The sequence below is a fragment of the Pelodiscus sinensis genome, chromosome 3 (assembly GCF_049634645.1).
Source record: "Pelodiscus sinensis isolate JC-2024 chromosome 3, ASM4963464v1, whole genome shotgun sequence".
Lineage (NCBI taxonomy): Eukaryota > Metazoa > Chordata > Testudines > Trionychidae > Pelodiscus > Pelodiscus sinensis.
The window spans coordinates 92,019,869-92,032,607 of record NC_134713.1 but is presented as its reverse complement, the minus strand read 5'-3'; the positions used below and the strand labels follow the sequence as shown (position 1 = coordinate 92,032,607).

Here is a 12,739-nt window from a genome sequence, read left to right as displayed (position 1 = left end):
TCAGAGGTCGTCTTGTACGCCGGAATATACGGTACACGTATTTACAATATTGTTTTTGTTTTCGTCATATTTTATTTATCAGTTAAGGTTTATACATTGTAAGTGAACCAGTTTAGTGGCTGGTTGTACAGTCTCTGAGTCTGAGGTAGCAGAGCAAGAAATACAATATGTTTTGTTAAACCCACAAACAAATCTCGATAGCCTGTAAAGGGCAGGCTCAGCCAATACTGCCAGAACTGCAGCTGCCACAGGTCTCATTCCCAATGCCACCAAGTCCCACCTGAACTAAAGTGATGATTAGCAATTACGTTCCAATGCACGGACAACACATTTCTTTGTTCAGATGGAACAGATTTTGCTCAGGATCCTACAGAGAAGCAGGCAATAAGAGAAGCTGAAGGCCTCCAAAGAGAAGAATCCCTCAGTAGTATTATTGTGACTATTCTGTAATGCTAGCAGAGGACATTCAATTTAATCAGCGGTATAATGGGAGCCTCACATCAAGAAACTTTGCTTGCAATAGCAACATTGTTCCAGTGCCAATAGTACAAGTTGCCACAGTAATTGGCATGGACACATGCTCACTAAAATTAAGAAGTAAATCTGGCAGAGAGAGGGACAAAATTTGTAGGTTTAGTTTCCACTCAAAATCTTGTTAACATGACTACCTGCAGGATCCCATCTGAATTCAAAAGACTTGCTCACAGCACAGGTCATTTATATGACAGTCATGCACTCAATCTTTACTGACTGCAACAGAAACTCTAATGGTTAGCAAATGTTTGACAGGCTGCTGTATAGTCTAAGAATTAAAACCTCCAAAGCCGTATGCTTATAGTGTAAGTTACGCTGGAAGATAAATCCTAGAGAACAAATTGTTCACCACACACAACATAGCTCAGGGTACCATATAAAAACCGAAATAACAATAAAATACAATGGTTTTTTGCAAGGAATTGGTTTTATGCAGCAACCTCAGCCTGCGAGTTTATGACAGGCTCTGAAACCTGTTCCATCCAGTACTCTGGTGGAGTGGACATTCACACCTCACCTTGGAGAAATTAGCTGCAACAGGCTAGAAGGAAAGATGTGACTGATATATCATTATTAATTTAGGCAGTGCCATAGAAGCTGCCATACTGACACCCTCATAGAAAAGACAAAAAGAGAATGGATTCCACAGCTCAGACAAGGGTCTTCACCTCTATTAGGCTGGTTTCAGAAGCCAAGCATTACAAGAAGAGCTTTACACACAATCATAAAAGAGGCTACGTAATTAGTCAGCAGCTTGAGCTACACGAGAAACAGTCTTTTAAGGAAGGTCATTAATGGTAAATGACTATGTTCAGGCAATGCACACCCTTCTTGCATAATTGCAGCAGTATTAAACCCCATTTTGTCAAGGTGACTGGCAGAGAGGAGCAGATATTTGAACTTGGCATAATATTCATTGTCACTAGTTTTCAGCCTTGGCTGACTGATACTCACCTTCTGTCAGTGCATGTCATTACCATATCTTTCAAATCCACCTCCTCTCCATCCTCTCATCTTTTCATTACTTTTCCTTTCTTCTCTTCTCCTTCCCTTCCTTAACTCTTGTGACAAATAATGGGATTTAGATACTCATCAGCTTAGGCACAGACTCTGTGGGTGCTCTACAGCTGGAGCACCCAAAAGAAAAATTAGCAGGCTCCCACTGGCAGCCAAACGCCCACCTTTGCTTCACTCCACAATGGCGCCATCTGAATAGTGGTGGCCTCATTGATCTCCCAGTGCCTTTCACCCACCACAAAACAGCAGGTGCAGGAAAAGGTAGGGTTTGAGTGTAGCCAGACACAAACCCCATCTTGTTTTTCCACAAACCCCATCTTGTCCCCCTCCCCCCCCCCCCCCGAGAGAAAGAGAAAGGCAGTCAGCCTTTGATGCCCTGGGAACACAGGTGTGCTGCCTGTCCCTGACTCTACCATAAACAGAAACCAGACAGTAAATGGGCTAGCTGACGACCCGGGACCTCCCGTCGCCCTGATGGCTAGTACCAGTAATTGACACGCCTGCACTGTCCCAGGAGAGGAATCTTCGCCCATCACATACCAGAGGTGCCCATTGTCTGCATTTTTCCCAGGTGTAAATTATGCTTTGCACCCTTCGTGGGAAACTTGGTGTTCAAAGCCATTTTTCCTAATTGGCCACTTGAAACCAGGAAGAAGCCTACATGACCCAAGGGGTATAAAAGAGGTTCAGCAGCCCACCCCATTTGAGCTCCAATCATCTATACCTGCTGGCAGGTATTGATTGTCTCCCGAGGTCTGTGGGACGCCCAACCTCGCCCTACTTCTTCCCAAGGGATTGAGAGAAAGACGCTGGCCATGCCAAGTCTGGAACGCAGGGGTGAGAATATATACCTGCTATGTGTCTATTTTGCATGCATTTAATAAGAGCTCAGAGAACCAAAGGGTTTCATGGTACCTGTAAGTGACTTATTAGTGTAATTTCTGTCCTGTCCTTTGTAGTGTCTGTGTTATCTGTAACACAGTAGTAGCATTTAACAACTAAGTTTACCCTGTAACAATAAATAGTAACTGTTTAAGCTTTAACCTGACTCCTTCAGTTGCTGTAACAGAACCAAGCACAATTTAAAAGAACTTCAGCCGGTCACAAGGGACTCACTGCCCTGACCGTCGGCTGACAGAATTGGCGTAGTTGGCAGGATTGTGCTACTGGTTCACATACAGCCACATGAAGCCTGTCATGATAGACATGGATTTTAGTGGTATAGAGAAAGGGTTTGCCCAGGAAGGTTGGGGCAACCCAAAATGGGATAGAGAAATGTTAGGAAAGGATTGGGGAAATCCTGAAGATTTGTGGGTGCAGTTCTGTAAGTATAGAACTGCCTGCAAGCTAAAAAATGGGACAAAGCCTGAGTCTGTGGAAAGGAGCCACTTTCCATTTAGCAAGGAAAACAGGATCAGGCCCAGACAAGAAGGCAGAAATGAAAAACAGGATCAGGCCCAGACAAGCAGGCAGGTAACAGATAAGATTGAAAGCCTTGTGGTAGAACTGAGAAAAAGGCAGTAAGTACTAGAAATCTAAACCCTTAAACATACTTACAAGAGTAATATCTAAAACAAGGCCAGGTTTTTTTATTTTAGAGATAAGAAAGTGTGTTAAAAAAAGAGAAACACAGAGAATTTAAACTCTGCAGAGAATGGAGAGAATTGAGCAGTTGTGCAAATGCTAAAATGGTGTAGATAGAAAACTGTGGTTTCTTTACAGTCATTCTGAAGGAAAAATGGGCCTTTTTCCAAAGGAATGTCTGTAAATAATCCAGGCAAATTTGACTCAAATCTGAACATTTGATTATAGATACTGCTAAAAGAACTCTAAAGGGAGGGGGTTCTATTGGAACTGAACTACCCCATTGAATAAAAAGGGAATGTAATTGTTGTACAGCTATGTAGAAATAGTGTAAGAAAGGTTCAGAGAGAATGTATGTGTATCTCTGTGTAGATATATATATATATATATATATATATATATATATATATTGTAAATAAATGAAGTTTTAAGGTCCAGTAATCTTGTTTGTTTGTAGGTTTAAAACAAATTAGTTTGGTTTATTTTCAGTAAGACCATTTTAGTCCAAGTTGTTAAATGAAGGTACAAAAAAACTGTAAGCATAAAGAAAGAGTTACACTCTATGCAAAGTTTAATGTGGCTAAGTAGTGTTGTAAACAAAGATTGCACACTTTCCTGTAACATGCCATGTACACTATAGAATGAGTAAAAACTGCAAAAATGTAAAAGCCTCTGCTGCAGAAGTGGAGAGGTAGAAATGCATGTACCCAGACAGAGCTAGATTCCCTTAAGGATGGGTGCTGAGAGTTAAGCAACTCTCATATGTATTTATTTTTTTTCTTCCCTCAGGAATATGCTTAAGAAAAGGACAAGGAGGTATGAGGCTTAGTGAACAAGCTCACCCTCCTTACCAAATTAATAGTAGACAAACATGTGTCATTGTAAAAAGTCATTTAGCAGGAATTAGGATGGACCATAAGAAGGGGAAGGCAAAAAGTTTGGAGCCCTATAGGCATAGTTGAAGGAATAAGGCAGACATTGGAAAGTTACTAGAAATGAAAAACATTTTTGAAAGAACAAAGCAAGTGATTTGAGGGAATGTGAAGATAAAGGTGGACTCCATGGGAGTGTGGAAGGAACTAAGTGGTGGTTGTAATATGTGAAGGGAAATCTTGTTTTAAAATGACACCTTGTTTCTTTGCAGCCTCTTAACAATGTGCAAACCATCTATGCAAAGAAACAATCAAATGTAAACATTTTGTCTATGGACACCTTTGTTAAATCTGCAAAGGAAAATTAAGGATTCTACTAAAACTTAATTGGTTAACTGCATAAAGGAATGAGCTCTATATATTGTAACTCTATTTTGTGGATTTCAAATTAACTAGTTTTATTTTGTTTTGGATAATGTCCTCTTGCTTAAAATTGCAAACAAACAAGGTACAAATTGGTTAGTGCTTCTGTTGGGCATTCAACTCTTAAGGACATTTAACTTTCTAGAAACCAAATTATTAGTTTAGAAATTCAAGCTTTGAAACTTAACTGTCTCTTTCAAGGCTGAGTTGATAACACTTTTGGCTTGCTTTTAAATTCAACATTATATGTAAATACAGGCTGCCTGGTTATTTCAAAGGAAAGTGGACAGGGAAGGCTGTTGCTGTTTCAGCAGACACATCCACTGCACCCCTGTCCACAAACATAGAAGGAACAGCTCAGCTTGCAGAGCTGGCAGCAATCAATTAGCTTGTGAGGCAGGGGCCAGTACCATCTACACTAACTCCTATGCTGTATGGGCTGGAGCCACCCAGTGGATAACTAATTGGAAGAATAATAACTGGGAAATAGGAAAGCCTGTTTGGAGATTGGAATATTGGAAATGGATATACCAGTATGCAACCCAAAATGCCTTAAGCATAGGTCATGTGGCAGCTCACCAAAAGAATAACACCCTGACTGCATAGCTAAATAACCTAGCAGATGCAGCAGTACAAATTTTTGCTGCCCAGGTGGATTGGGAACGCCTGTACATTTGGCTACATGAAACCTTGGGACACACAGAGAGCGATAAGCTGGTGCGGCAGGCACATGCCAGGGGGTGGCCTATCACCCACAAACAAGCCAGAAATCTGGTACAAGCTTGCACCCTATGTGCTGAACTCAGAAAACATATAACAGAAAGGCAATGATTTGCCAGGCTAAGAGATGGAAAAATACTATGGGCAACATGGCAAGTAAATTATATTGGTACACTACCCACCAGTAAGCAAGGGTGGAAGTATGTTTTAACTGGAGTAAAAATTGTTTCAAAAATTGGTTTTGCTTACCCAACCCGATGGACAACAGGGTTGTCTACGATCATGGGAATAAACCACTTAATAGCCCTTGTCCCAACACCCCAGTTTGGGAACACAAACCCATGTACTGCACTCCTATAAGGGAAAAGGAGTCTGAACCACTGCAGGTGCTGGGCTAACACCAATAACCATCACTGAGGCTTGGATTGTATCCAAGACCGGCAAACCTTATGTTTTATTACAGGAAACTGAGGCAATAGCCCTAAACAGTGCTCCAGTGAGATGGATCCCTCCCAATGCTGGTGTGGATCCGGGAAAACCACCATGAACTTTTTGTATATATATACCGCTTGCTGTTGTAGTGCTTGCAACCACTGTTGTTAGTTACAGACTATTAAAATGAGACATGGTACTCCAACTCGCCATGGTCTTCTTCCTCATCCCAACTGCTACTGCTGTACCAGAACACCTTACTTGACTCCTCTACTGGACTGGGAATCGAGTTTGTCCCTCTCAGCCCAAATGACTGGTAAAACAAAGTGACATCTTCCGACGGGGACCGGTATGGTTCGATGACAGCGACTACCGCAATCCTCTAAATAACTCTGGGGGGAGGTCAAGGGCGGAAGGCAAGGGAAGTGGCAACAAACGGTATGGGATAAGACATGCTATAACTAAAAATGTAAAGCCTCATGGCTAGATTGTCTAGCCCAACACCTAGGACTTTCGTTAACTCCCTTCACTCTATTGTAAATACTATATTAACCATTTTACTTGTTGTAATTGCTTGCTGCATGCTTCTATGTATTGTTAGGCATTTTGTGTACACTGCCACCTCCTCTGCACAAATCTGGTATATGGCGTTGGGAAGCGATCCTAATCAATCCCTTGATCCAAATTATCTGATCAGACCCTGCTGATAGGGCGATTTTAGCTTCCTCCAAGGAGGGCAAAGGGTGCTGGCATCACCGCCATCTTGCGTTCTGGGACATAGTGAGGCGTGTCAAGGGGGTGGAATGTAGCCAGACACAAACCCCATCTTGTTTCCCCCCCCCCCCCAGAGAGCAAGAGAAAGGCAGTCAGCCTTTGATGCCCTGGGAACACAGGTGTGCTGCCTGTCCCTGACTCTACCATAAACAGAAACCAGACAGTAAATGGGCTAGCTGACGACCCGGGACCTCCCGTCGCCCTGATGGCTAGTACCAGTAATTGACACGCCTGCACTGTCCCAGGAGAGGAATCTTCACCCATCACATACCAGAGGTGCCCATTGTCTGCATTTTTCCCAGGTGTAAATTATGCTTTGCACCCTTCGTGGGAAACTTGGTGTTCAAAGCCATTTTTCCTAATTGGCCATTTGAAACCAGGAAGAAGCCTACATGACCCAAGGGGTATAAAAGAGGTTCAGCAGCCCACCCCATTTGAGCTCCAATCATCTATACCTGCTGGCAGGTATTGATTGTCTCCCGAGGTCTGTGGGACGCCCAACCTCGCCCTACTTCTTCCCAAGGGATTGAGAGAAAGACACTGGCCACGCCAAGTCTGGAACGCAGGGGTGAGAATATATACCTGCTATGTGTCTATTTTGCATGCATTTAATAAGAGCTCAGAGAACCAAAGGGTTTCATGGTACCTGTAAGTGACTTATTGGTGTAATTTCTGTCCTGTCCTTTGTAGTGTCTGTGTTATCTGTAACACAGTAGTAGCATTTAACAACTAAGTTTACCCTGTAACAATAAATAGTAACTGTTTAAGCTTTAACCTGACTCCTTCAGTTGCTGTAACAGAACCAAGCACAATTTAAAAGAACTTCAGCCGGTCATAAGGGACTCACTGCCCTGACCGTCGGCTGACATTGAGGAAAGGAGTGGAGTGGGGGTGGGATATAGGGTGGAGGGGGCAGTGTCATGCACCTCCTCCTCTCCTGTCTAGAGGAGGAGTCCGCTATACCTATGAACATAACTGGTTTATACATCTCTTAAAGTAGGAGTGTACAGCCCAGTTTAAAAAAGCACTTTTAAATTGTCATCATTGCTCTTTCCTACCCTTCCCCTTCTCTCTTCCACGGATTGCTAAATACAAGTTGAAAATCTCCTTGTACCGAAGGCTAAGATAAAATTCTCACTGATGTCAGATGCACAACTTACGTGAATTTGCTTTGCAAAGACACAGTATATTATTTGTTAATCTTTGTCAGTACTTAATATAAACAAGTTGTGATTGTGACAGATATGGCAATTCCTGCAATATCCCAGACAAACCGTATTGAATTCAATTTAAGTATTTTAGGAGTTAGTTGTATTAAAAATGCAAATGTTTATGCATTATTGTGGGAGGAGAATCAACTAATGTAAATCTTGGGTAGTGTTAAAAGCTTCACAAGACTATTTGAAACAATGAGGACTTTTAAAGTTAAGTGGATTCTCCAGGAAATCTCTAGGGGAGGTGTATGTAAATTTGACTCCTCCAGTTATGCAAACCTTCCAGCCTTTTGAAGCTACACCCCGAGGAAAAACCTATTGTCCATGAATCACCAATTACCAAGTCAAAGACTCAGACTGTATAAAGAGAGACTTTAAGATTCATGGGCATTGTGAGCCAATGTAGTTATGAGCCTGTAATTACTGGCAAACTCCTAGATGGGGTTTGAAAGACTGCTCACCTGCCAGAACCCTTTCTAGAGTCAGGGTGCAATTTCTGGTCAGCTTATTAGCTCGTGCAGGTTCTATTATTTATTTTAATGCTTTCAATGTAAGAAGAACTGTGCTTGCACAGAAAGAGCTGCGTGGTAACTTAACTGTGGGAAGCCATGCTATTTATAGTTACTGAGGAAGGAAGGCAAAGCGGCCTCATGAATCTGTCTTCCTTTCTGATGAATTCACATTGTAGCCAGGGAGCTATGCAGAGTACCCATCACTAGGGAGAAAAAGTTGGGTCTCTGCCCAAGAGTTGGGATGGCAGAAAACTAATAGTGGGTGCCCTTGATCAACCACAGTGAGAAATAAAGATGCAGTTGCCTTGAACTCTGACAGTAATCTTCCCAGGCGTGCTAATATACCTATAATACAGAAATCATAAACAAGCAACACCTAATAGCTTCAGCACAGATCACATGCGTGGTACAAACATGGACGCCAATGAAGAGCATAACAGATTGCAAGCCTTCGAGACAGAGAATCTGCAGTATTCCAGTAAAGGTCATCAATACCTATATCGCTGCCCTGACTGATACCAAAACTCATAAACATAAACTCCTTGACTGAATTAACCTCGTTATCTCTAGCCTGATTCTGGCCTGCATACATATACCTGCCTCTGGAAATTTCCACTACATGCATCTGAGGAAGTGGGTCTTTGCCTACGAAAGCTTATGCTCCAATACATCTGTTAGTCTATAAGGTGCCACAGGACTCCTTGTCACTCGTGCAAACACAATCCTGTGGTTCTTTGCAAGCCTAAAATAGCATTGTAGCTTCAAAGTAATCTACTTTACCTGATAGAAAACATGGCACACACACACAGACAAAATAGATATCCACTCACCTTGCATCCTCTGACAAGGTCATGACCCCAGTAATTTGGTGCACATTTATCACATTTCTCTCCTATGGTATTGGGAGGGCATACGCAGCGGCCGGTGTCTGGATCACAATTATTACCAAGATGGGAACACTCACAAGCTTCAAGGGGGAGAGAGAGAAAGAGAGAAATAAATAAAACAGAGAGAATGTTACCCTCCATTCCTGACATGCTAATCTTCCTGGCTCCCCTTCTTTTCACTCTTTTGCTTCCAAAGAGGAGGCAGAAAGAAAAAAAGGCAAGAAGTCTTACCACCAAACCTATTGCAACTCCAAGTAAAGCTAATAGTGTGGGCAGCAGGATCTCTACATGTGTCAATGAGATCCCCTTTAGCTGCATCTGCTTCAGAAGCTGTTAAATAGGTAAAACAGAAATCTAGCTCCTGTTCTTCACCATATTCTGCTTTTAATGGTCAGTAATAAACTCTTCAAACAAAATTAGACTCTGGTTTCAAATAAAAGTGTGAGTTTAGAACAACGTAATACAGCAATAGAAGAAATAAATCAATGAGCTGGATGATAAGATTCAGAATTTTTATGAAGAGAATGGTAGCACTAAAGCTCTAACTGGAGCACTTATCAGAGAAAATGTGGCTGCTCATAGTAAACCTGAATTTATGGAAAAAATTATCAAATGTACAAATGTTTAGATTCTGGGTAGTCCCAGCTCACTGTGTGTTGAAGAGCTAGCAGTTAAAGTTTCAGCTTTTTTAGCTTTATTGGTCGGTACCAAGACACCTTAAAATATAATGGGCCAGATTATGACCAATTTAACACTTCCACAAAGGCTGGCATAGGACATTTTTTTAGTCTATGCTGTGGGCAGCATTTGGGTGGGGAGCTGCTTCCACAGGTGGTGAGAAGTAATTTGCTCAAGGTCCATAGATTATAAAACACTGGTCAGATACAAGACACTTGTAGGATACAAGCCACAGAACTTCCCCAAATTAATTCCCGTTTAAACTACGGCATATTTTTTAGATTAACTTTCAGTCTTGACTAAAAAATTGCCAGTGATAGAGCATACACTGCCATCTCTGGTAAGTTTTCCTAATGGTTACTTGCTCTCACTGTTAAAAATATAGATAAGGGAGGTACATGGTTGGCACAGTTACTCCATCCTCACTCCCGCACTCCCCACTGAAGCATAAGAAGTGCATTCTAACTATGAGTGACTATCTGTTCCCTGATCTATTTCTATGGGACAGCACAATAATGTACTGCCCCTTGCATAGGGATTGTGGCACAACCACAGTTGAACACACTGAACAGATAAAATATACCCATAAAAAACTTTCTAAATGTTAAAATATTTCTATGCCAACTAGAACTCAATAATGAGCATAGCATGGAGATGAAACAGTTGTCTGTAGTTTGGTAAAAGTAATCTCTCTAAAACAAATCAACTGCTGCAGAAAATAATTAAATGTTTGCCTTGAACCTGCAAGGACCTCCATGCAGACGGACACCTCGGCCTCCACAGCTGCACTAAGTGCATGTTGGGGCAGTGGTTCAGCCATGCAAAATTCTCTGAGGGACTTGAATTCTCTTCCCTGGATTTTCAGACTTTAATATTATTCCTAATACATGTTGTTTAATTAAAATTAATTGATATAAGAATATACAGTAATTGTAGGGTGTCAGCTTAATAAAATAAATTAATAATAAAAAAGAACTTATTTGTCGTAGATGAAAAACTGGATTCACATGTAGAAATCTCATAAATCTTTTCTCTATAGATGTCAATAATATATTGTGATACTTTGTTTTTCTATAATATGCCTTTGTAGGTTTTATGTATTTTTATTATGCCAAAAATCTGTAAATTACATTCCTTTAGGATAAATGCTAGATAAAAGAGGCCCAATATTTTATTCTACGCTTAGCTGTCTCTCTGGTGCTCATTTTCATGGACTTTTTTTCTAGCATGATTTGATATACTTTAAAACATTCTTTCTTTTCTATGTGATTCATTATTCAATTCCTGTACTTTTTGTCTTTTGAAAGAATATATAAAAAGCTTACTAAAAATAAATAGGAGGAAAACTGCATTTTTAACATAATTCCTCCTTGTCTATTTTCTTCATTTTAGAACTTGTAAAAATCTCAGTCTTTCTAACATTTTAAGTAACTGGGTTTTTCCCCAATTACTTTCTCATCTGGTCCAAAGAAAATATTTTTCTGTTAAGCTTCTCCTCTACCATCCCTAAAACAACTCCCCGCACCCCACCCTGCCAAAAAAACCCAACAAAATCCCCACCATTTCACCTAGATTACTCTTAATCTAATTTAAAACATTGTCTTTTTATGTTTGAAGACACAGAATTTAATATTTTAATGCAAAATCTCATTTATTGTTCTTTCATGTTCCTTAGCCAACTACATAAAAACATTTTGTAGTGAGTAGGGAAAAAATGTATTTAAGAATTCTGATTACTTGTCGTATGATTAAAGACTGGACATTTTTTAAAAAGATACCTTTAATTCTGTGAATGTTAGCCCATTAGGGATGGCCAGAAAACAAGAATTCCATTTTATGAAAAGCACTGAAGTCTCTGTGTTTGGTCCTGTTCCAATGTAGAATAAAGTTAAAGCTTTTGAAACTGATCTAGAGACAGTGATACTGACTCTAGAGAGTGCTTGATTTCTACCAGGGACTTGAATTTGCCCCTCCCACGTTTTACTAACTACTAGGCTATAACTCTGAAGGATACCTTTCTTGATCTCTCTCTACCCCAATCAGAAGTTAATTATTTACACAAAGTAAAACTGCTGCAAAAGGACAGAAGAAAAACAGAGGCTAATTCTATAGTCCAGTGCATTAGGTACTTCCTAGGAAGCAGAAGATCCAGGTTCAAGTCTTTGCCATGCCAGATCTGGACCAGCAACTAGAACCTGGGTATTCCACACCCCATAAGAGTGCCCCAATCAGTGGTCTCCTGGCTATTCTGGGTGGGTTTTGAGCAATGTCTACCCTTCCCCAAAGAAACATAGACCATAGAATCCTTCCCAACAGAAGTTCTGTTGAAATGGATATGTGCCTGTGAGAAAAAAATGGTTTCAACTTCCTGAGATTGTTATGCTTAAACGAAGCACACAATATCTTTTATGGGGGAAAAGTCAGTATGCCACATTTATTGAGAATTCAATCGTTGCATATGCTTTTCAATTACACACACACACACACACACACACACACACACACACACACACACACACACACAAAACATCATGCATACACAGTTCTGCCAGATGATATAGTTACCAGTCCAGAGTCTGTGTCAATCTAGTATCCAGCTAGATCGAGCACAGGGGGGAACAGGACCTTGTCGGTCAATCGATCCGATGCTCCTCTCCAGACAGTGGCAGACAAACCCAAAGTTCCATAGCAAAGCACCCTACCATTTATAATCCTTCTTCTCTGTTAAAATCCATGGATCCTGCTCTGTCAGCTTGTGACCAGACTGTTATCTTGTTGATGTCAATCGTTCCCAAACACCTCTTCAAGGCTCATCCTGTAATCAATCGTCCTTTTGGGGGTGCCCACTCCACTTCAAGGTTTATCAATCTGCCAATCTGATCCATTCTTGACCGTGGGTACGCACTGACGGTTTTTCTGCTCTTCACAGTCTTTTACAGTTTGTATTCACCCCACATTCTCCCCATTCTCTGGCCATCTGGCTCTAACGATGACCTTCACACCATATCTCATTCATGCAAACAGTCTCTCACACAGAATCCTTTAAAGGTAAACAATACTGTTTTATATTAAGTGAAATCAAAATCCAAACA

At 40.9% G+C, this 12,739-nt stretch overlaps 1 protein-coding gene across 6 annotated transcripts in view; it reads right to left on the bottom strand.

Annotated features, from left to right (window-relative positions):
- The window catches only part of LAMA2 (laminin subunit alpha 2), a 502,508-nt gene that overhangs the window by 155,102 nt on the left and 334,667 nt on the right, over positions 1 to 12,739 (bottom strand). For all 6 annotated transcript variants that reach the window (XM_075924144.1, XM_075924139.1, XM_075924141.1 and 3 more), the window contains one exon: positions 8,913 to 9,049. In XM_075924144.1, the coding sequence (XP_075780259.1) occupies positions 8,913 to 9,049 (137 nt within the window). The remainder of the gene's footprint in view (positions 1 to 8,912; positions 9,050 to 12,739) is intronic.